The following is a 25,292-nucleotide window of genomic DNA, read 5'->3' as shown; positions in this document are numbered from 1 at the left end:
GCCTAATGATTAGCTGGCTGGCTTGCATCCTTCCTTTCTTTTTTCCTTCTTTTCCTTTATGGTTGCTGAATTTTAAGAGCCACTTTTCTGACATTGTATGCTGACATGCATAGCCTTAGTTGAATACCCTCCTCTCTGCTGAACTTCTGCAGGTAGATTCATCTTGACAGTGTGGATCTAATTGCAGAAAGTGGTGCTATCAATTTCAGTGCATGTCCTGACAGATTTCAGAATGAAACGGATATTTTGTTTTTAAGATTTAACTGAAACTAGAAGTATTATTTGGAAAATATATCCTTAGTCATATTTTTATGTTTAGTAATTAGTATAGTTTTATATGATACAAATAGGCTAAAAGACCAAATTTTATACTGTAAAATTATTCATGTATGGTACTTGGTGATGGTCGGTATTTTTTCTTGCTATTAAAGTGAAACAAATCTGATCTTCCTTTGATTTCAACCACTAAATGATATCTTAGGGCACTGGAAAATAATGTCGAAGAATAAATTAGACCAGTATTTATAATTGAAAGTTATGAGTGACATGGCAACTTCACCTTGAATTTATATGGTGGTTGGGGCGTCTGGCATATGAATGGAATATCTGAAAAGAAATCTAATTATGGAGGACTCTGGAATCCTAACTGATATTTTTTGTGCCTCTACCTTCTTAAAGCTAAATAAAGCTAGCTCTGGCAAAAGTGACGACAAGAAAGGCAACAAGGGAAGCCACAAAAGTGAAACAGCTACTGAAAGTGGCAAGACGGCAGTCGTATTCTCTTTGAAAAATGAAGTTGGTGGATTGGTAAAAGCGCTGAGACTCTTTCAGGTGAATGAAAATCTCATTATATAACTTTAAAAGGGCCGGTGTGCCTGGTTACAACCTGTCATCTGTTGTGAAACACTACTGAATCAGTTTCTGGATAATGTGTTGAAAAATTCAAAGAAACCAGACTTCACGAGGCTTTACAAGGAGAGTTATCTGCAAAACAAGGAAGTAAGCAGAGTTATGTGAACTTTGACTTATTACTTCAGGGTTAGCCTAGTAGGAACTTTGCAGACTGTTCCCAGGTGAGAAAGTCAGTAATTAAAAAATGTGAGCCTCACACCTGAAAACGCAAGTACAAATGGTATCAAGCAGGGTGTCTTTAAATATCAAGAGCCTACAGCCTGATTTGATTAGTTAAAATCTGAGTCATGCACATGTTCCTAAGAGCACATTTATTGCATGAAGTGAGATACATGAGTATTGGTACCTCCTAAGCCTCATTGTTTTGTGAACTTCAGTGTCTTTTTGTAACGATGAGTCACACTCCTTATATATAAGTGGTAGGGCCAGTTCTCCCCCTATCTTATAGAATGCAGTAGCCTTTTTCCAGGCTTAGATCTGTGGTTTAAAGCCTGGTTGGGGTGGGGCTAGAAAAGCTCCGAAAAGCTATTGCCCTATGGCTTGGGCACTGATATCTCCCCTGTCCTTCAGCAAGTATACTCCCTTACAAACACGTTTCTTTTGGAGATACCGGTGCTGATTAGAGTGGTAAAATCAGGAGCCTAGCTCTGCACGGTGCCCCTGGCTGCTGGTACAGGGCAGAGACAGGTTGGAATTACAGTCAGAAGATTCAAACCTGTGTTCTCCTGGCTTGACCAATCATTAGTTGCTTCCTAAGTTCAATTTCTTCATTTGTAAAATAGCAGTAATAATTCCTACATAACAGGGTTGTTGTGATAAAATAATAAAATAATGAGTATAAGTGCTATGTAAAGTGTACAAACATGAAACATTATTATGACGCTTCTGATGACCGAAGAAGAGGCAGTAGCAGCATGATGTGGTAAATATTTCCTTGTTCTCTTTTGACCTTGAATGCAAGGATCAGACACCATAACAGTGGTAATGGAAATCTGGGGAAATGTTTTACACATAATTGTATCATCTAGGGCTGTCTCCACACAGTGCCCCAAAGCAGGCCAATTCAATTAGACAGCTGGGTACAGTGGAAAAATCCCTGGGGATGGAGTTAGCAGCCATAGACTAGAGTTTTCACACTGCCATCATGGGGACTTAGCTCTCAGCTAAACCAGTTAACCCATCTGAACTTCAGTTTCCTTGTCTAAAAATATCTACTCTGCCTCATCCAAAGGACATTAAAATCCCAAAGTGACACAACGTTTGGGACATCTCTTGAACCTTGACCTTAATATTAGTCTTTCTTTTATAATCAGCCAATTTAGAAAATAAGGTATTTTTGCAAAAGTTAATAAAAATATGGCAAAAAGAGTATTTAGTTTCCTGGTCACAGGACTTGTCTCTTGACATAGAAAAGGGTGCTGTTTGATTTGATCTCATTCTGGCACTGGAAACTACTTACCCTGCTACTGTGCTGAAAATTCTGAGAGGATCAAGGGTTGTATTAGGAATTGTGCTGATAATCAGAGTATACTACCTGGACCGATGGGGAGGTGTCTGCTTATATGGGGATGGGTTGAGACAGAGAAGAGAGCTTTAGTTTTGAATTAAGGGGATAGGAAGGGTACATCACTGGGGAAATTTACACCTGATTTTTAAGGTGTAAAATTCAATTCCTGCCCTCCCTCGTGTACTGTATCGTAAGGAGACTTTACCCCTAAAATCTGCCGTAGGTTGATAGTTGTAGCAGCACACTCTTGATGGTTGCTGAAGGGAAATGATTACTAAGTGGTCCCATTTAGGGTTTCTTATTTTTACCTTTCTTTAGCCTCCTCACTGTACCATAAGTCATTTGTTTGATCTTTTTGTTTTGTTTTGTTTTTGCCTTCAGAGATCTTCTCTTAGCTGCTGTTCTTGCTCCTTTTTCTTTTTTCCCACAATGTGGGCTACAGTTCAGGTGATGTTCCCAAACTTCAGTCATTTTTCATACCACTTTCCAATTTCTGCCATATTAGCCTGCCATTTATACACTGTACTTATTTTCAAAAACTCTTTTTACACTTGAGTTTATTTCAAAAGGATACTTTATATCACTATAAATCAGGGGCTTGAGTTTTAGTTATGTCGTTTTGGAAATACATAAAAATTAAAATATAAATAAAGGGAAAATATTATATTTTCCCTCCCAATAATCATGCATATCATCAGTGGGATGTGGGCCACTCTGGGAAATGATGTTCATAATTATAATATGATTTCTAATAGTATTTACAGGGCCCTTTATATATCTTAAATATCCTCTCTCCACCCCACTTTTTAAATGAGACAACAAAACTCACATGCAGAGACATAAATATACAGTTTTCTTAGCAATAGAGAAAATGGTTGGAAACATTTCCAGGTTTCAGTCAATCAGAGAATGAGGATATTGTTTTCTCCTCTTTCATGGCCACTTGGCACCTTGTTGTTCATCAGTTGAACAAGAACACCTCACTGTACCCCCATTATTGTGCCCTAAAAGTGCTTTAAAAATGTTGCTTATGTGTCCACAGGAAAAACATGTCAACATGGTTCATATCGAATCCAGGAAATCCCGGCGAAGAAGTTCTGAGGTTGAAATCTTTGTGGACTGTGAGTGTGGTAAAACAGAATTCAGTGAGCTCATTCAGTTGTTGAAATTTCAAACCACAATTGTGACGCTGAATCCACCAGAGAATATTTGGACCGAGGAAGAAGGCAAGGCTTGTTTTTGCTTGTTGGGTGATTTTTGCAATCCGACAAATTTTGTAAAGGGGAAAATGCAATATGTGAGCTAATATTTTTGAAACTGCATTGTGTTTTCAACAGAGTTAGAGGATGTGCCTTGGTTTCCCCGGAAGATCTCTGAGTTAGACAGATGCTCTCACAGAGTTCTCATGTATGGTTCTGAGCTTGATGCCGATCATCCAGTAAGTGTCCAGTAAAATCCATTCCACACATGCTCTTCGGGCTCTGCCCTTGTGCCAGGCAGTGTGTACCATGTTCTGTGCTGTAATGCTTCATTGTAGAGCAATTTGTTATTTATTCTCCATAACTGACAGCCAATTTTCAAATTATAAAGCTTTCCTGTAGACATGCTTTGGCCGGAAACAGTTTAGAAATGGAAATGCTTTTTCCACATTGCCTTTATTTTTAAAAGGTTTGTATAGAGAAGGAAATTCTAAACTTTGGAAACTATTTTTTTAGTATTAGAGAGCCTGAAATATATTGAAAGATGGTGACCCTTGAAAAAATGATGAACTGAAAGTGGGCACACCTTTGGGAAACTAGAGAGGACTAGGCATATGGGGGCTGAGTGAGAGAATAAAATTCTCCTTGCTGTTTTCTTGACTGGAGGTCATTAGGAGTAGAGTAATGTGGTTGACTTCAGCTTCAATGGAAACGCAAAGAGTTTTAGAATAAAGGCATGATGGAAGACTCATCTCTTCCCATGACTACCTTGAATCTATCTACCACCATCTCTCCTCTATTCCAATAAAAATGACCACCTTTAGAGAAATATGATACTTGGGTAAGCATTTACCATTATTTCTTTCTCCCCTTTACATCAGTTTTTAATGCAAGAGACCTGGAATTTCTTTATAGTCAGAATGAAGTGCAGTTAAGGTCTGGGGGAAGTAAGAAATGCACTCATTCCTTACAAGCATCCCCCCCACCCCCCACCCCAGTACCCCTTATCTAAAAACAGGCAGACAAAAGACTGGAAACCCAAACAGATGTTTCAGGCTAAAAGAGGGTAATAATTTACAGATATTCGTTCTATTTAAAAGGAGGAAATCTGGGAATCTGACAGTTTACCTATACCATCTGCCATGGTTCTCAAAGGTAGCAGCAGCAGCGGCACCACCTGGGGACTTGTTTTAAGCAGCCCACACTTAAGTTTGAGAAACACTGCTTTAAAGGAAACTATGAGAGATTCAATAGGAGGGAAATTTTCACTCAAACCAGTCATTTGGTATAATATACCTTCAAACAACTCGTCAACAGATTTGATTCAATTGCATTACTTTCAAAGAGGTGCATTCACTCAAAGACACAATGTTGTACATTTGCCTTCATAGCTTAAAATTTCAGAGTATTTCATGGTAATTTGCATGTAAGTCTCCTGAACTTAGAGAAGCATTCAAAAGTGCCTTTAGTGATCATCCACTGGTTATGTTCCCCTTTCCCCCACTCCTAGAGGAGTCAGTATTAGTACAGAAGCCTGATTTAAGAGCTTGGCAGTGATATGGCTGCACAGATACCAGCTGTTAACTTGCAGGATGACCTTGGGCAAGTTGCTCTACTACTGCACCTCTTTATGTAAAAAGTGGAAATAAAATTCCTATGGACTCCAAAGTGGTATTTGAAAAGCCTGATTAATAAAACAACTGGAAAGTATTTTGGCAAGAGTAAATACTTTAATTCCAGGAATGGCAGGGTTGTATTAAATCATCCAGATCAGTGCCTGGACAGCAAAGGATTTCTCTATAACCTCCTGTTTCCAAATGTTCCCTTAATGTAGTTTGAAAATTACCCAACATGGAGAAAAGAGTTCAGCCATTTTAATGGAATAACCACAGGAACCATTGACATTGCTGTGAAAAAATTTATTCTGATACCCAGCATAAATTTTCCTGTGCTTAGTTTTATTCCTTGACTCCTAATTATACCCATCTTATGATACCTTCTCTTATTTTCTGTGCAGCCACTTGAAATAATTGCAAGTACTTAGCAATCCCCTCTTTAGGGTCTGTGTGTGTGTGTGTGTGTGTGTGTTATGCCACACACATGCTTTTTTTTTTTTTTAATAAGCACTCCAAATGTTCATTATGCAAAATTTGATATTGGTAAGTTGCTGTTTTTATACGATATCATTTGATGAGAATAGAATAATCCCAGTTTTGAGTCAGACACACGGGTTCTTGGGATAGGATAGCTCATAAGGAGCTTAGAGTCACATTGCTGAAGCTCCCTAGGAAAGGTTATGTATGCAGATCAGTGCCTTGCAAATTCTAAATTGCAAACGTCATCTGGTAGATCTATTAAAAATACAGATGCTGATTCAGTAAGGCCTAAGGTGGGGCCTCAGATTCTGCATTTTCAGCAAGCTTCTGATTGAGGCTTACATTGGAGGTGTGGGAACCACACTTTTGAGTAGCAAGGATCTGGACTGGGAGGGTCTATCAAAGTGTGGTTCAAGTCCATCAGTAAGGTGCTTGTTAAGAATGCAGTATTTTGAGGCTCACCTGAAGCCTACTGAGTTAGAACTTTCAGAGATGGGCCCTAGAATCTGCATTTATAGCATCTGTGGGGGATTCTGTTGAGTTCTAAAGTTTGAGAATTATATCTTAGCTCAGTGATTCTCAGTCCTAGCCTTCCATTTAAATCATCTGAGTGGAATTACAAAAAATACTGATGCCAGGGCACTTAAATCAGATTCTCTGGGAATGTGGCAGGATTTGGAGTATTATTTAAAGCTCTCCAGCTGATTCAGTTATGCTGCCAGGGTTGAGCTATTTGGAAAAGCTACTGGAGAGCCAACATAAATTTAATTGAGCACTTTAGGGTGCAGGCTTGTTTGGTCTTCAGTTCTCCTTGATTTCAGTTCTCCTACTTTGTACACTAGGTACTCTGTGGGCACTAGGGTTACTAGATTTAGAAAACCAATATATAAGTTGCCCAGTCTATTTGAATTTCAGATCATTTCTTGTGCAATAGTTGGGACGTTCTTATACTAAAAAATTTGTCACTGTTTATCTGAAATTCAAATTTAACTGTGTCCTGTATTTTATCTGGCAGCCTTCTCCCTGGCTTTAGTCCAGATGGATGATTAAGGAACACTGTGTTTCTGTAATTACTAGTGTAGCTGGCACCCCTGTTTTACTTTGCCAGTCCATGGTTCAATCCAGGAAGCCTTGGATTGCCCACAACATTTGCGTAATCACCGCCACTTTAGGCTAATGAGGCATGATGTATAAATCGCTCTCTTGCATTTCTGGAAAAGGTGCAGGTGTTTGCTGAGGAGAGAGAGTCAAGATTCTTTGGGAAGCCCAGCAGTTTACGATGCTGTTACCATGGTGTCCAGTCTGGCAGAACTGGGGAACAGATGCTATGCCTTTCCCATAATTCTTTTCCTTTTAGCATGGCCTGATTTCTTTTTGAATAATAAAGGTCCTTGAAATTCTTCAGCTATACCATCCCAGGTAGCCTGGTTTTACCAGTGAGCACTGAAATACTTTCAAGCATCTACCCTATACAGCAGGAGAGTTTACCCTGTTTTAGGTCACAGACTCAGTCACAAATGTAATAATATAGTCACAAGATTTTGTGCACACACATTTAAGGACTTCACAAGCCTGCCCATGAGCCCCAGTTCAAAAACTCTCAATTCATAGCAGAGGAAAGGAAGTGCTGCCTTTGGGGCAGTGTTACTTCATTTGTGCAGGAAGTTAGGGTGCTCTCAGGGCACTTTCTGTCTCTGTCTTTCTCTGTCTCCCATTAGTAGATCTCTTGTAATTCCCCAAAAGAAGGTCACTGATAATGGAAGTTCTTCACTTGTGTCCACTGAGACAGTGACTTCTGGCCTCAAGGTCAGTTCTCCTTTAGCCAGATGAGGGAATGGGTTCTTGAATAGTCCACCTGAACCTTGCAGCAATGTCTTAGTTGCAGTAGAGGTAATGTAGGCCTTTGTAGGCCTGGCTCCATTCTCCTGCTCTCAGATCCCAATATCCTACCTACTTGTCTTCCTGCCTGGCCTCCATTCGCAGAGTGATAACTGCTTCCGGGTTATCCTTTTGGGATTCAGGGGGTTGCAGAGCTAAGAAGGTAAATAGAAACAATTCCTTCTGGGCTTCCAGCAGCTTGAAGCAACAACCCCAGAAAGAATTGATTGTCTGAAATGACGCAAAGGAAAGGAAACTGGAAGATCTGTTGAAGAAAGGAGAGAGTCTTGAGTAAACCAGGTAGTCCTCTCAGAAGGATTCCACTCGACTGAAGAAGGACCGACATGATAATTTAATTTCCAGAGTGCATGATGATGGATGAAAGTCTTAAAGCTGGCTAAGTCTAATAAGAGTCATAGGAACTCAGAATGGAGTGGAGCTAACCTTCTACCCTGTGCACGAATCCCTTTACAATCAATTTTGCATTGTGTGACTGTACTCATAAAATACAGTAAACCTCTTTAATTCATACTAACTTGGGGATTTGATGATTATGCTGAATGAAAGAATAGTCATTTACACAAAGCAATTAAAATTAGGTTTACTTACTGAGTACCATATTAAAGGATCTGTTTTAATGGATAAGACTAACTTGTGATTAAGATCAGTTACATGTAAATGATACTTGAAAACCAAAAGATATTGTTTACAATACCAGCTTGCTTAACTAAGCTGTTCTGCTTAGTTAGTGGGAAGTTAAACTTTAACCTGAATTCCCATGTACCCCAAATTAGTACAGCCAAAAATTTAACGAGGTCTTACTGTAAGCGCAATTTGCTTCTGCTTGTGTCATCAAGATGGCCATCCAAAGATAAGATTTACATTTGAATTGAATACTCAATAAACACCAGAATGATTTTCTTTTAGACCTTCTGTAACTCATTTTTCTGCACTTTGTTAAATCACTGATATCTTTTCTGTTTAAGGGATTTAAGGACAATGTCTATCGACAGAGACGAAAGTATTTTGTGGATGTGGCCATGAGTTATAAATAGTAAGTACCTGTAAAACTCTTTCCTGCGACTTGTCACTGGCTAGTTAGCAAAAACACATGCTGTGTTAAACAGACCTGTCTTCTCTTCACTTTAACTTTTGCAGAAGGCAGAAGTGAACCATTTTAAACACTCGCCAACTCTGTAGACTTTAAATGCCAACATTGATGTTTGACATCCTGGTATAATTGTAATGAGATCTGTGGGCCCCCTGCCAAGTGCTACATTTTCATCATTTCGTTCACAGCTCTATTAAGGCACAGAGCCATTTTTGTACACTCTGCAGGGCCTGGAAAATGTGTTCTTATTTTACATTTGACTTGACATTTTTATAACCCTGTTTGGTGTCTCTACCTTCTCCAGTGAAAGTAGAGAATTCAGCAAGAAAGGTGAGAGGGCCCACCTGAGCAGCCATAATAGAAAAGAAATGTGTTTGTAGAAAAGTGTTATAATCAATCCCAGAATAGGGTTGGGATGAAAATGGCAAACGTTGGGATTGGGGCGAAGACTGTACATAGTGTCTCGTGGTAAGTAACAGTGACAAGACGTGCTTGTGTCCAGCCATAAGGTAATGTGTTGACTGCTAGGCCATGCCTAGGAGAATGGAGTGGATATTAGGCTTCTGTTTATTTTGCCACACAGATGCTTAAAGCAAAATGAGAAGATTCCTCATTGCACCTCTCATTGGGCCAATAATTTTCCTTCTACTTAGGTGCAATTCCCTTGTCCTCCTAAGCCTCAGACAGCCTTCTTCCTCTCTCCACCATGTTTATAATCATGAAAACCAGTACTCCTTCGCATATGCTTTTCCACATGTGTCTAATCCATTCTTGTTTCCCCTGTTCCAAGCAGCTTCTCCACCCTCTCTACTCTGACTTCCTACCCCCTTACAAGATTACCATGCATATGGCTTGTCCTGGGCCAAGTGCAACTTTATACCACCTCAGCAACCCTGCTCACAAGCTCAGTGTCCCAGTGTTTTCTAATCAGATTGTCACAAGAGGACTCTGATGGGCTAAGCTCACTTTTTCACTCAGGCCCTGAGAAGTCCTTGTGAACTTTAAGATTGGTCCCCGCTGGTTCACAGGCCTTCCTCATGGAATTGGTCATGCCTGCATAGATGGGTCCTTAGAAAGGGTGAGAGCGGGGCAAGCCTTTAGGGCATGAATGAAGCAGGGCATGGCAAAAGCTCAGTGCCTGGCAGAGCATTTTCCCTCAGATAAAATAGTCCTGAATATTTTATAAATATATAAATATATATATGCTATATATATATATATATATATATAGCATATAGATGCTATATATAATGCATTTTTCATATATACAAACTATATATATGTATGTATATATGTACTTTATATATAGATGCTGTATATAATATACTTTATGCATATGTATAAACTACATATATACATATATATCTTCATGTACATGTGTGTACACACACACACACACACACACACACACGTAAGAATAATTTTGTTAGCATAGTGATTAAGGGACTAGCTCAAATGTTACTTGTTTCTTCTTGATAGAGCCCAGAAACTAGACAAAGTCAAGCTTATGTTTTGGTGACACTAATAGAATTGTTAGATATGAGTCAACCTTCTTAAAGGAGCATTGAGAAGGGGAAGTCATTTGATTTTAAAGAAAATATTTATATAGAGTGCAGAAGGAAAGAGCCTATGGTCAAGATGATGGAGAGTGAGGCTTTCAATGCATTAATGAGAGTTTTCATTTTCCCTCTTTTCCAATAGCAAAAGGTGAAATTGAGGTGTGGGGTCTATGGAAAAAAAAGTCGAAATTGGAGTGTGAAAAAGGTGGAGGTTTTATATAAAGGAGGGCTGGGTGGAGCTTGGCTTTCCAGGACCTGGGCTGGGGTGCATATGGTTGAAGAGTTCTCAGACCTGACTCAGGGTGGCTGAATGTTCGAGAGGCTGAGGTAGGCAGGAAACTGCCAATTCATCAGCTTACAGTGAGGAACAACCATATGACTTGCAAAACCCTCTCTGTTGTCACAAAACCAGAGGAGGCCAAATTAGAACCTGAAGGTTATTTGGCGGCAACAGAGTCAAATCAAAGGGTGTTTAGTAGAGTTTGAGGGGGCTATTGGCACACCTTGTTAGACGGAGGGGAATTACTTGAAATCCAGGGGCTAATTATAACCCTCTCCACTGGGCAGTGCTGAGTCTATAGTGACCAGGTAGAATAACAGTGATTAAAAACAGAGGCATTGGAGTCAGACACTCTGGGTTCACATCCAGTCTTCACTGCTTCCCAGCTGGATGATCCTGGGAAGCTTCTCACCCTCATTGTGCCTCACATCTGTGAAATGTGGCTAACAATATTATAATTTTTTGCATTGTGAGGACTAAAAAGGAGAATACAGGTACATGCTTAGTGCAGTGCCTTGCACACAATCACTGATCAGTGTTGGCTATTATTATTACACTCTCCTCCACTTTTCATAGGCTGTCTTCACTGTTTCCAAATGACTTACTGTTTTTCTCTCTAAGTTGCTAACTCCATTGTTTATGTTGCAGTCTAAACATGTAAAACAACTAGAATTTTCCTGGAAGTATTGCTTGGAGGAAACTCCTTCACCTTCCCATTTAAAGATTGTTGTATATCCCTATGCTTTTTGTGCTGACCAACATCCATCTGCATGGAGAGAGTTCATAGAATGCAACCCTATTCCCATTTTTTTGTATGAGGGAAGCTGCCAAAATATTTATTACAGATTGTGTGTTGCCTTACAGACGTTCCTTGTAGGTAGATGGAACGAGGAAGGTGCCTAGCAGGTGTGGTTAAAACAGGAGAACAGGTGAACCCAGGACTTGTGGAAGATAGAGAGCAAAGGATCATTTCTTAGTGTGCCTCATGCTGTCACTACTCAGGCTTCTCTGAGTGTGAGTCTGTGGATGGATATGGGATAGCCAGCAGTGTGTGTCTTTGTGTCTGTGTGTGTGCAGGCACACTTGAGGGCTCCTGTGCCTGCTATGGAGTTGGTGGTGGGGGTGGGGTGGAGCACAGATGCTACCAAATCCAAAGTTGGCCTTGGCCACTGTCTCCAATCTGCCATGCCATGCCGCAAGATTTCCTTTTAGATTACAGAAAATAAAGATGTGATTTTTAATTGAAATAGGTATCTTTTCTAGTGCTGATGACCTTCTGAGTGAGCAAAGGAGAAAGATGTCAATCAAATAACTTAAACTCAACTCATTTGAGTGGCTGCTGGCAGCCAATTTAAAAATCTGCTATAACTTCATTTTCCCAACCAAAGCTTAGAGCCACTGGTCTGAGGAGCACATTATTTGAAACCAGCCTGGTCCTGAAAAATCTGGCATGTGAAGTCCCTGTAAATATAGTTTGATGACATTGGGAGAACAATTCAATTCCCTGTTGATAATCAGTTAAAGCTTTCTGGGCACTGAGGAGGAGTCCATTGGCTGGTCAGAAACAAAGAAGGTGGACTACGGATTTCTCTGGGTTGTGGTAGGGATTGGCAGGATGCAGACTGAGGTGTCTAACGGTAAGGAGTGGGGAAAGAAATGAAATATAGAATAACATATATTGAAACCACAGCCAAGAAGTCCTGTGGGAGATTCCTGTTGAATACTATATTTTCTATGATAGTCTTGAAAGGATAAAGCAGGGGGAAAGAATCAACACAAGCAGAGAAAAATGGAAAAACTTTGCTCTATGATGAAAAAACAGCAGGCTCAAAGTCTGTATTACCATGAACTGGAAAGAGGAGAGGGAGTGGCAAAGTGTCAGCACACCGGGAACTGTCGATAGATGCTACTCAGGCGAATTCTGATTGACAGCACAGCCCAGAAACCTGATTGATTACCCAGAGGCTCGCGGCCGCCCGCAAACATGCCTGCGCTGTGTGGCGGTGAGTGTCGGGAAGGGCTAATTGCCTCACCAATAACGGCAGAGGAAACACTCATTAGTGCAAATATCATTCTTCATAGAAGACTTGAGAAGAAATGCTGTGGACTGAGAGGGCACTGTTTTGAGAGAACTTCTAACGCACCGATCACCCCCCACCCCAGTGAATGAAATTCTAGCTCGCACAACGTTCACAAAGTTGCCTGCGGTTTGATAATGGCATGCGCCTACAGACTTGCAGCTCAGCGGAAATGGAAGTGAGGGGGGCGGGGGAAGGGGACAGATGGCATGTGGAGGAAGAGAAAATTATGGCTGTGATGTTGTAGCTGTTGGATTTGTCTGAAACTATCCAGTTTTCTATTATTGGCATCTTTATATTTTAACCTTGGCATTAGCTTTGCTGTATTTCTGTGGCTCTCACAATTGCTATATTGGTGGGGGGTGGGAATCAGTAATACGTATTTTTTTTTCAATTGACTAGAAATAAACAAATTTTTCTTTGGGGCTATTATAATGATTGTTCTTCAACAATATGCATGCATATTTAATTTAATTACATTTTTGGTGCGGGCAGTGGCGGTTATTTCAATTCATCTTACTCTCTTGGAAAGAGGCCCGGATCCCCGATTTTAATTATGCCACTCGTGTTTGCTTAAATCAATTTTGATTATTACTATAATTGTGTTCTGTTATGAATGCACTTTCTCCTTGTTGAAATTAAGGTGGCACATGGACCTAGGTTTCTTCTCATAGGTCAATTTTCTCTTTGAATTTTTTTTTTTTTCTAATTCCATGGAATCTTAAATGTAAATAGGTAAGTGGAAATGTTAATGGGTAAGGTAAACAAGAGAATTTAAACATGTCAGACTCCAAGTCCAGCATGTCAGAAGTTGCTATCTAAATTCAAGTTGGAAAATTCCCTAATTTGCAAAGAAAGCTCATTTGATTTCAAACTCAGGAACCAAAGTGGTTCCTTAACATCTCTTAACCTCAGTAAAAATGGAGATAATAATATGTCCTCTGCCTCTTTCCCGGGAGTATTTTCAGGATTAAATGGAATAAATGGAGCATTGTTATAAAAATACTTTCTTATTATTTTAATCAATAATAATGATCAAAGAATCTAGACCAAAGACTTGGGGTCTACCCAGACCCTGACTGAAGGGGGTTATTTTGCTCCATTCATTTTTAGGTGTCAGAGGCGGTTTGTGGCGTGGTAGGAATACAGAAGTTGGAGCTGTACTGTCTGGGGTGAATCTCGGCTTTACCACCAATCAGTTGGGTAACTAACTCTGGACAAATTATTTAAGTCATCTATGCCTCAGTTTCTTTATCTGTAAAATGAGGATAGCTCTAGTAATACTTTATAGGGTTGCTCTGAGGATTAAATGAGCTAATACATTAATAGCACTAGAAAGGAAGTACTCTGTAGGTGTTTGCTATTATTATTATTTTTCCCACTTCCATTGATATCGTTTTGTATACCATCATCATGTTCCAATCCCTTTTTTAAAATTTAGGTGAAATTCATATAACATAAAATTAACCATTTTAAAGAACAATTCAGTGGCATTTAGAAAATTCACAATGTTGTGCAACCAGCTCCTCTATCTAGTTCCAAAGCATTTTCATCACCCCTGTACCCATTAAGCAATTACTCCTCATTCTCTCCTCCTCCTAGCCCTTGGCAGCTACCAATCTGCTTTCTGACTCTATGGATTTAGCTATTTGGATATTTTATATAAATGGAATCCTACAATATGTGACGTTTTGTATCTGGCTTCTTTCACTTGGCATAATGTTTTCAAGGTTCATCCAATTTGTAACAGGTATCAGTACTTCTTTCCTTTTTATGGCTGAGAAATATCCCATAGTATGTATGTACCCCAAACTGTTAATTCATTTATCTGTTGGGTATTTGGGTCCAAACCTTTTTATTACCCTTTGGTTGCCACCCTCCTCCATTCCCCTTGGCCAAGGCCTTCTTTAATTCCTGACTTCCTTCTGATTTTTATACCGTGTTAGTTACCTATTGCTGAATAACAAATTACCTCAAAGTTTAGCAAATTAAAACAACAAACATTTCTTATCTCACACAGTTTTTGAGGGTCAGGAATTATGGAACAGCTTAGCCAGGTGACTCTGGGTCAGGGTCAAAGTGTTGGCCAGAGAAATAATGATCTGAAGACTTGACTGGGGCTAGGGGATCTTCTTCCATTAGGCTCACTCACATAGCTGTGGGCGGGAGGCCTCAGTTCCTCTCCACATGGGCCTCTCCTCTGGACTGCCCGAGTGTCTTCAAGACATGGTGGCTGGCTTACCTCAGATCAAGTGAAGAGCAAGAACAAGGCAGAAGCCACAATGCCTTTTATACTTACCCTCAGAAGTAACACGCCACCACTCCTGCTGTATTCTCTCAGTCTCACAGGCCAACCCTGATACAGTTGGGAGGGGACTATGCAGGGCATGAATACCAGGAGGTGGGGTTCTTGGCTGCCATCTTGGATACTGGCTACCACATACACTTAACTTGTTTTCCATTTTATTTCTTCAAGACCCTCTTTATCTGCTCTACCGCAGTGGGTGCTAAGGCAGTATCTGCTGAACTAACCGACGAAAGCCGGGGTAACAATGTAGCAAAACATATGGAAGAATGTATAGGCTTTGGCGGTAGACAGAACTGGCTTTGAACTCCTGCTCTACCACTTATAATCTCCATGGCTGTGATGCATGACCTACTCTCTCTGAATCTCAGTGCCGTCACCTTAAAATGGAGACAATACTTACCTTTCCTGGCTGGGAGGATTAGCAATGAATACAGGCCCCAGAATGCTGACTGGCACAACGAGGTGTTGAATATATGATGGCTATGATTATTACTGTTAAGCATTAAGTAGCTGATAGTTCCTTGATTCCATATCAGTAATTGTTAAACTCATTTAAAACTAAAAAATGGTCTTAAAGAGTAAATCAATTAAGGAATTTCAGGCCCTATGGTGTGTGGGACTAGAGAAACTTTTTAAAAAATACTCAAGTGTGAAGCGATGCCTTTCATTTGCATGTAAATCAGGAACATAGCTTGCTTCTTCCATCTGAAAAATTGACCGAGGCCTTCCCAGGCCAGTGAGTCTCAGATAGGCAAAGGCTGGAGGGTTCATGTTGGGACTGGGCTTTATTGGACTCATCCCTGAGTGGCTGATGGTGGTAGAAATGTTCATCACACATGGGCCTCTCAGCGCACATATTCAGGTAGTTTCAGTTTCTTTTTGTTGAATTCTTGCCATGTGCCAGGCACTGAGTTAAACATGACACTTAGGTTCTCTCATCTCACCTCACGACAAGCCTTTGAGGTCATGCCATTATTGTACTTATTTTGAAGAGAAGGAAGCCAAGGTTCAGAGACCTTATGTAAGTTACTAAAGGTGACACAGCTGAGAGTGTCACCCACATAAACACCATTTTTTGATACTTTAATTTCTCTGAAATAGAGTAGTAGCTTGAAAAGTAGAAAAAAAAACCAAACAGTATTTGGAGTACTAGGGTCATTTTCCAGAGGATTAGAATAGTTTTTGAGAAAGGTCACTTTTGCGAATTTCAAGAATCCTTCTTTAGTAGAATCGAAGTATCTTTCTTTGCCCAAAAAGCCACACCTTTCCTTTCTTCGTTCAGAAGTAGCCATAGCAACTTTGACCTGACATAAGTGGAATCATATGCACGTTGAAAACGACAGCAAGAGGATGAAAAGGCTTGGCATTTTTAAAAGTTATTCTGTTGTTTACAGAATTCTTAGCACATTCGAAAGGCACAGTTCTGTAAATATTTAATATACTTATGCATTACAGAGCTGGGACTCTAACCAGCCTGTCTGACCTCAAGGCTAGGCTGTCTCCTGCAGGCTGCTCGGGACATCTACTTCACTCTGGCCACATAGCAGAACCACACCCCAGTCCTGTGTGGCCATTTTGCTTTGCTATCCCAGGCCCCAGGATCTTTTCCTCCCATTCGAAGCTTGACCCATGCGGGACATAAAGAGAATGAGAAAAAACCACAGCTGGGCTGAGGCTGAAAAACAATTGCCAGGGATTTGTTGCTCTGTGGCTTTTACTAGTTGCTAGCCTATTTATTTCTTGATTTTTTGATTTATAAAATTGCACCCTTTGTGATTCATTTGCTCTGAGTATAAGTACCCAGCTAAACAGGGACTCTAAAACAAAATATCCCCAGGAGAGGACTGGCATATTTGAAAAGTGCAATCACCAGCCCAGCAGGCACAGTCAATTTGGGTGAGTTTGTGAATATTTACTCAGCTCCATCAGAGGGAGAGAGAATTCTTTCATTCCACATAGGGTGGTGGTGATTCTAATCATCCCTCCCCATCAAAGTAAAGAAGGGCATCTTTGTTCTCCTTCTTCTCCACCCACAACCCTAAATAACATTTGATGTCAATAGGGAGGCTGCTATGACTGAGATTTGGTAATATGCATGCATTTTGATATGTTTGAATAGATGAATAAAGATGTAATGGATGTGCCTTGTAATGAACACTTGGGCTTCCAAGTTAGCATCTCACTTCTCAGGAGGTCTTTTCAGTTTGTTCTTTTGCTAGATAACTCAGCAGGAGTCAGTCACAGGTCTGTAAAGAATGAAGGAGAAGAATAATCAGAGTTAACTATGAATTGGCTGCAGACATTGAGTAGAGCTGTGTTTTGCTACGCTGCCTCTCGTCTCCTTGTGCCCAGTTCTGCTCATTTTGGGGGCTTCCTCTACCCATGGGTGACTACGACCAGTTAGCTTTGTGTTTGAGTTGGAAGATTATGGATGTTGAGTTTTTCCCATGAGGCATTTGCAATTATTGCAACTTGCAGAAAAATAACTGGGTGGCTCCAACTCTCCACCTTTCCAGAAATTTCAGTTGACCTTAGCATTTCTCATTTCATGCGAGAAGAGGCATGATTTATGGATTCTGCTTGGTTTCAAAATGTAGCTTAAAGAAATACATTACTAACAGGAATCATGAGTGCCACATTGCCTATTTTTAGATAGGCGAATCTTAATTGGAAACATAACAAATAGAAGGTGGAGGAAAAAAGGAAGGGAAAGTTATGCTTTCTTAACAAAGGAAGAACGTAACTGGAGAGTGGGGTTTGCAAGTTTTTATCCTTAATGATGTTTTCCTCATCAGTTTCATTGACAGATGGTCACTTTGATGAATTTTGGGCTCTAGTGTTGTGTGGGACCAAGCTTTCTTTTTTTTTCCCCTTTCTTTGCCTTTTTGAGAAGAGACACCTTAGAAGGCAAATATGTTTTCCCCCGGACTGAGCTAATTTTATCTCTTTCCATTATCCTCCATTGATTTGCTTTTCCAGGTTTTGAATGAAACTGAGATATATGTGGCTGTTTGGTTACTTTGTGACTCCTACATGAACACTAGTTGTTGATGCTTTAATTTCTCTGAAATGGAGCGGTAAATTGAAAAGCAGAACAAAACCAAATATTTGTAGTACTGAGGTCATTTCCCAGATGACTAGTGAGGTTTCTGAAGAAGGTCACATTCAGGAGTTTCAAGAGTGCCTCTCTTGTAGAATCAAAATGTCTTTCTGTGCTCAAGAGGGCAAAACTTTAGTTTTTTCATTCTGAAGTGGCTATAGCAACTTCCACTTGACATAGGTGGTATAATATGCAAGTTGAAAACAACAGCAACAGAATTAAATGGCTTGGTGTTTTAAAAAAATTATTCTGCTCGTTACAGAATTCTCAACATATTTGAAATGCAGTTCTTATAAGTATTTAAAAGACGTTAGGCTTTATGGAAGAATAATTTTCATGCCAGACGCTTCTCTCTACCTGAAGCTCAGCTCAATGGCTGAAAGGAAGGGAGCCTGAGAGTTGTAAAGAAAGACAAAAGGGAAAATTGATTTGGAAAATGTTTCTCCTTTTCATTTTTGGGGCTTGGTGGTTTTCTTTAGATGTGTGTGAATGCCTCTGTAGGATGTTGTCTGATTATAGCAAGCCTCCCACAGCTGTGGGAAACATTAACACAGTATGGCCTGGTATCACTTACTGACAAGGACAGAAATTGCACCAAATTCCAATGTGATTCACAAGGAACAAGGTATTGGTATTTTTGCTTTAAAATGTTTTCCGCAAACATGAAGGATTAAAATTACTTCTGCAAGTCCTATCTTGAGAGGTGAATGAATTTATATGGAATAGTGCTGTTTTGCAATCTTCAAACCTATTCCCAACCCTCCAGGGAAGTGATGAAATATTACTCAATTTTGTATGACTACGGCCACTATAGTGAGTATCTGTTAGGTACCAGGCACTGGCCCAGGTACCTTCCAAATGACATCTCATTTAATCCTCATGATGTCGTACTGTAGTATTATTTCCCTTAGTTTCAAATGAGAATACTGAGGTCAAGCCCAATGCTGGGTGCACAGTGGATACCCAATATCTTGTACTGAGGAATAGGGGTTACGAGTAGGGTCTCCAGAGCTAGCCTATTTGAATCTGAATCCCTGCTTGCCACTTACTAGCTTTTTGATTTTGGACAAATTACTATGTCTGTAAGCTTCAGTTTCTTCAACCATAAAATGGGAATACTGGCAGTCATTTAATCACCCTATAAGTGAACATTGTACAATGTACTCCATGTAGCATGACATTGTTGCTGTCGTTACAGTTAAGTGGATGGATGAATGAATAAATGAATGAATGGATGTTATTATCAACTTTCTCAGCCTCATGAACTGTAGCGTAATGGAGTTTTCTCATCCACCATTGAAAAAGGTGGGGGCCTACTAATTAGCAACATTCAGCATCCATTGGATAAGATGCAAGACATCTTAGATTGAATATGGAGCCCATGGAGCTCATTATTGAGTTCCTAGCTCTGGGTCTCTTCAGCCGGGTGGCCTGACTGGGCATTTTAGCGCTTTTCAGTATCGAATTCTTTGATTTCAACCTCATTGTGTATGTTGAACATGCACACATTGGAGGATGTTAGACCCGTTGTTGTTGCTGTTGATATTTAATTTCATGGTAGCTTTTGAAGATGAAAATTGCTCCTCTAGAATGTGAAGAGAGCTTTCTGTAAGGTGAGAAAATGGTGGGAAGCACTATCCTGTGGCGCACAGGACAAATAAAAGCAAATAATTTCCAGGAGTTAAATCCTCACTCCCCCTGAGGATCCCTAGGTGCAGTAGTTTATTTTCATCATATCTCATGTAAAGGCAGCACCAATATTAACAATGCTTACAAAACAAACTAACATTTTTGTTTGCTACCATCTGAAAGCTCCTTAGGGCCTATAGACTCATTTACAGAAATTCATGTGCACAAAACTCATTTGCAAAAGCAAATAAAATATGTGATCACAAATGTACCTTACCTGACTGGCCTAGGGGACTAGCTGGGAATGTGTTTGTGCCTTTACATTTACTCTATGGCATGGCTTAGCTGTCTTGGGGCCTCCCAGTCTCCTCACCCAACGAGTCCCCGTCCAGCCATGTTATGTCAGATGGCTTGAATGTTTTGAAATCTTGGAATAACTCAGATGGTTGTTAAGTAGCTGTACTGATTTAGGAGTTCCCTTTTGTGATAAACAGAATTAAAGTGATCTGTGGTCTTAAAAATGTTTCTGAAAATTTGGACATCATTAGGATGTCCAGTCAAAGAAACATCTCTGGGGTTAGTCAAGTTTGGCCTTCTGTGTCCCTTCAGGTTAACAAAGGTGATTTTGTTTTTCTGGTGAAAATGTTGGCTACAAGTATGACTGGATGAAAATATCTAGACAGGGACGAGCAAACCTGAATTGGGAAAACTAGAAAAGAGAAATCCTTGCATGTAAAGCAGTACATAGAGATAACTGGAAGCTACCAAAAAACTTATTAAAATTTCAATGTCTTTGGTGTTGCTTTCTCTATAGCAATTCAAATATATTAGGCAGAGATGAAATAAGATAATTACATACCTCCCAGACTTCCTGATGTGCAACTTTAATTTTTCTCAACATTTTAATTTGTGACTTGTTTAGCTTTATTTATTCATTCGACTAATATTATTTATTGAGCATCTGTATGTTCCAGGCTCTGTTCTGGGTGCCTGAATACAGAAATGATGAAAACAAACAAAAAACTCTGCCCACAAGGAGCATGCATTCCAAAGCATGGATAGATTTAGAGGAGGGATATTTTGAATACTTTATTCGTTTTTTTCCTTAGGCATTATTGATAATATTTTATCATAAAATTGAGTATTCTTTATGATCTGTTTTCTGAAGTGTAGTTTTATCAAATGCAGGAGCCCCAGACTTTTCTCATAGACCTTCAGAAATCAGTAGGAAAAAAACGGCATTTGCTTTCCAGCAAACTTGTCTGGAATTCCACTCCATTTAGAATATATATATATTTTTTCCTGGCTTGTGGCAACATTTTTTTTTCCAGTCTCTTGGGTATATGTGACCTTCTTATTGAACGCTCATTGCATATTTGGCTTTATTCTAGAAACACTGACTGCAGGTAATACTATTGCATGAAGGCTGTACCAACCAGCACAGTGCTGGGTGGCGTTACAGGTTATAAGAATCAGAAAGTCATCAAATAGTGCTTGAAATTTCTATACACAAGTGTGTCATAGTTGTGAGAAGTGAATCACATGCTTGAAAACAAAAGTAAATTTGTGAATGATGATTGTTTCTTTTTTTAAATTTCATTTGATCAAAATCAAGGTGATTCTTTTCATAATGTTAGAATAATGCCAGTTGCATTATTCTGTATTCTTATGTGGGTGGAAAGGAAAAGGGGATGAGCTTCAACTAGCTCCCTGGAAATTATGCAGAATTCAGGGTTTGCTCATTGAGGAGTGCAGTACATGAGTTAAATAAGAAGGAAAAAAAAGGCTGAGACCTCCTGCCTTGATATTCCTACAATCCTTCTCAAAAGGCCTTGTTCAAACCCTTAGAGGAGCTGCTAATTGCTAATGAGTTGCAAAGTTGAAGGATTTTATGTTTCCCCTCTTCTCATTTCCCTTCTGCAACCCACAGATGGAAGTGTCAATCAAGAGAGTACTGCCTAAAGTGGGGAAGGAGGGACAAGAGAAGAGAGGGATAGTCTATTCCAAGCAGATAAAAGTTCTTGAATAAGTGAAATAAACTAGAAACCGAACCCCTTAACCAATTCTCTGTTTACCTTCTGCTCTGTTTGGTCCTTGCCTCTGAGGAAATCCAACTGTTTTCAAAGAACACAATCAGTGTTGTGTTTCAGTCAGTCTTACCATCTTGATATAAATACTATCAATTGCTGCCTGTCTACATCTTCCTCCACTGAATAAGTGAATTGCTTCCCCGCACTGGAGTTCCTCTAAAGATAACACAAGCAGAGAAACTGCCTCTCACATTAGGAATTCTAGCAGCAAGTACTCCAGGAGGCAGCCAAGACACACCACCGTAATCAAATGTTCTCCAGTTCCCCAAATTAAAAAACAATGAGTATAAGAAAAATAGCTTGCTGTTGGACCTGCTGGAGGAGAAGATCAAACAAATAGTTAACTAAAACGAGAGCATTATTGCTTATTCTGTTATGGAAAGAACTCCCACAAGTTCAGTCTCGATGGGGTACATGTCCCTGAATTTCAGTGTCAAAAATGTATTTTTTAAACAACAACTTTGCTCTAACAAGCTCAGGACTTACACAGAGTATCTATGTCTCTACTTGCTTCCAATTAGGTTTGTCTGTGGACTCTCCACGCTCTCTCTTCTCAGCAGGGACAGGGCAGGTTTTTCAGAATCATCTTTCTGTTTCTAGAAAGACTGTGATTTAACTATACAGGTGGAAAGGTGCCTCCCACAGCCTTCCCTGTTTCCAAAGAAAGTTGTTAGTCATCTCTGAGTAACATATTCTATCAGGGAGTTTTACCTATTGTCAAGCCTGAGTCTCCACGGCGACCATTTTAGCCTTTTTCCTAGTATTGTCCGCAGTGAACACGGTTTTCCTGTTGTGTTTATAAAGCCTTGCTTTGCTATTCTTTGGCAAGAGGGCAGAATCTGCAGCGAATGGAAACTACTGAGAATCAGGAATTGTTGAATATTAATTTTGGTAGTTGTTGAGAATTCCAGAATCCCAACTAATTTGGTGTAAATGAAGGAGACTCCCTAGATACAGAATTATAATATTTATATGTGATTCGCTTGTTGAGAGTCTCATCTTGGGGTTTAGACCAACGTGAAATGGCTTATTTTCCCTGTTCATTGCTTTAGACTGTATTGTGTTGAATCTCACTTTCCTGCTGGGAAGCAAGTTCCTTAGCAACATATAATTTCCTGTCATTTTCAATTATTAGCATGGCTTCATTTGGGTATTTAAGATCTAGTCCTGTTCATTTAAAAAAGATTAATCTCCAATTTGATTCAAAATATACCCCCCAAACCCCTGCACTTGTTGGGAGTGTGTGTCTGTGGGATGCTCTGGTTCTGAGACACCTTCTCCCCTTCCCTCTTCCAAGTTCCTCAGGAGTCGGGGGCTGAGAGGAGGGAGGGAGGAAGCCAGGGCCTTTTGTACAGGAGGCTGGAATGTCAGTGGTGGGCAGGCCTTGGGCTGCGCTCACCTTGGTTTAGATGGATTCTTCCAGAGGGTGTGTTCTCTGCTGAAATGGTGGTCTCTGCTATTTCGGGTTTTCCTGAGGCAGGAACATTCTCTCCACCTACCCTCAGATCTGCGCCCACCCTTCTGTCGGCCTTGTCAGTGGTCAGGCCCCCAGCGCCTCTTTCTTTGGGCGCACTATGGCCTGGGCAGACCTTGCTGCGTGCCGTTCAGTCCTCTTTCACGGGGAGTGATGGGAATCACTGGGGTACCCGGCTGCCTGCAGCGCAGAAAAGGTTCACTTGGGAAACGAGATGCCAGATCCCCACTTCCTGCAGTCCTCTACAGTCCTTATATATGATTCTCATGGAGCACACTGCCCTCCTGACCTGGGGAAGGGGCAAGAACATGCCCCTTCCCTCAAATGCTGCCCTCCCCGCAACCCTGAGCATCTCTTTATTCCCTATTAGACTAGGGGTGAGATGGGGTTTGGGGTCGAGTCTGTGGGTGGTAGGGCCATTTCTGCTGCCTTTTAACCAGGCCTATAAGGAAATGGCTGGCTCCAAAGGCAGGGGAGCTTTCTCTAAAATGTGGATTCTTAAGTGACTTCAGTTTTTGGCCCCAACATTAGGATACTGAAATACAACGCCTGCTATATACATGTTATAACATGTCCCCATAGATAGATAATAATGATACACGGGTCTATATCCTAGGCCCTAGGAAGATTAGGACACCCCTCTGTCACCCTTCTCATATGTACCTCACACGTACAGAAAAAACACTAAATCATAATAAGTATAAAGTGCCACCCATTCAAATTTTTCCCATAATCACTATCTTCATTTTTTCAAATGTCAAATTTCAAAGACTTGAAAAAAAAAATGCAGTGTTCCTGCTTTCCTGGTGCTCCAAGAACAAGTTCATTCTGTCAGGGAACCAAGCTCCGCCTTATAGTGTTGCTGAGAAGGTCAAGTGGGTGAATAAATATGAAAGTACTTCATGGGATATGCAAATGCATGCTAATATCACGAGTACCTATGATTGTATATGACATTTTATATATATAAATATATATGAATATAACATTGATAAACCTTATTTAGTTTGGTGTGTGAAAATAAGCTGGTGTCTGGAATAAATGTTCATTTATATACAGACTGACTGGATTTGAAGACTTACTCCATGATCCTAGGCAAATAGCTTAAAACTTGCCAAACCTTTAATAATAATAGTAGTAGTGGTAGAAATAGATGCTACTAATAATAGTATTGACTTCATGGCATTATGAGAATCATATGGATTAATTCCTATAAAAACTCTTAACCCTAAAAAAGTGTCTGGCACATAGTAATATTAGCTATTATTATAACCCATATTAACTACATAGAAAAAAGGGGAGTTTCTTATTTTTTTCCTGTATTTTGGATATTTTCATTGGAAATTAAAATGGATAAAACTAGCATTTACTTTATGATGAAGTCTATTTTTAAACATTACCTTCAAGAGTTACCTGGCAGGAAGGGGTTGGGGTGGGTTGTGAAAGCTCCTGATTTCAGAATCAGACTTCCCTGGGTTCAAGATAGAGCAGGGCTGTACCAGTCTTTAACTCAAAAGAGCAGGCTAGTTAGTTACCCAGACAGGGCAGACAAGAGGAAACAGATGAGAATATACATGACCCATCCATATTCCCAAGCTTGTGATGCTGGAAATTCATTATTAAGTCCGAGACCTGCATATGTCTTCTTTCTTACCCCAACTTACGCTTGTTCTCTTCCTGCTGCTTTCACATGTCCCATTGCCCATGTTCAGCTCCCCTCTGAAATGCAGCCCGCTTACAGATTGATATCCAAGGGAAAAGTTTGACCTAACGATTCTTTTTGAATGGCTTCTCAATATTTCATTTATTGTTTCAGCCTCGTCACTTTCCGTCCTTCTGACTGTGCACAACCCTTATTAGCTTCATTGCTTTACCCTTCTCAAATTGATTTAGTTGAAATTTCTGGAGCCAGAGACAGACTGTTTATGTATTTATTTCCTTATGCCCCTTCTATTTTTTATCTTTCCATTTCAAGCATTCATTCTAAATTCATCACAGATGCTAGGTCTAAGCAGTTTTGATCTTCCCAGCAAATATTTGCCAGGTTGTAATTTTTATTTGTTATCAACTG

The 25,292-nt window shown here is 40.0% G+C and overlaps 1 protein-coding gene across 1 annotated transcript in view; it reads left to right on the top strand.

The window, feature by feature from the left end:
* TPH2 (tryptophan hydroxylase 2) overlaps positions 1 to 25,292 on the top strand; it is a 101,529-nt gene that overhangs the window by 1,777 nt on the left and 74,460 nt on the right. Inside the window, exons 2-5 of the mRNA XM_037846766.1 lie at positions 679 to 831; positions 3,462 to 3,645; positions 3,757 to 3,857; positions 8,579 to 8,646. Coding sequence (XP_037702694.1) covers positions 679 to 831; positions 3,462 to 3,645; positions 3,757 to 3,857; positions 8,579 to 8,646 — 506 coding nt within the window. The remainder of the gene's footprint in view (positions 1 to 678; positions 832 to 3,461; positions 3,646 to 3,756; positions 3,858 to 8,578; positions 8,647 to 25,292) is intronic.

This window comes from Choloepus didactylus, chromosome 8 (assembly GCF_015220235.1).
Source record: "Choloepus didactylus isolate mChoDid1 chromosome 8, mChoDid1.pri, whole genome shotgun sequence".
Taxonomy (NCBI): domain Eukaryota; kingdom Metazoa; phylum Chordata; class Mammalia; order Pilosa; family Megalonychidae; genus Choloepus; species Choloepus didactylus.
This window is presented reverse-complemented; position numbering and strand designations above follow the sequence as displayed.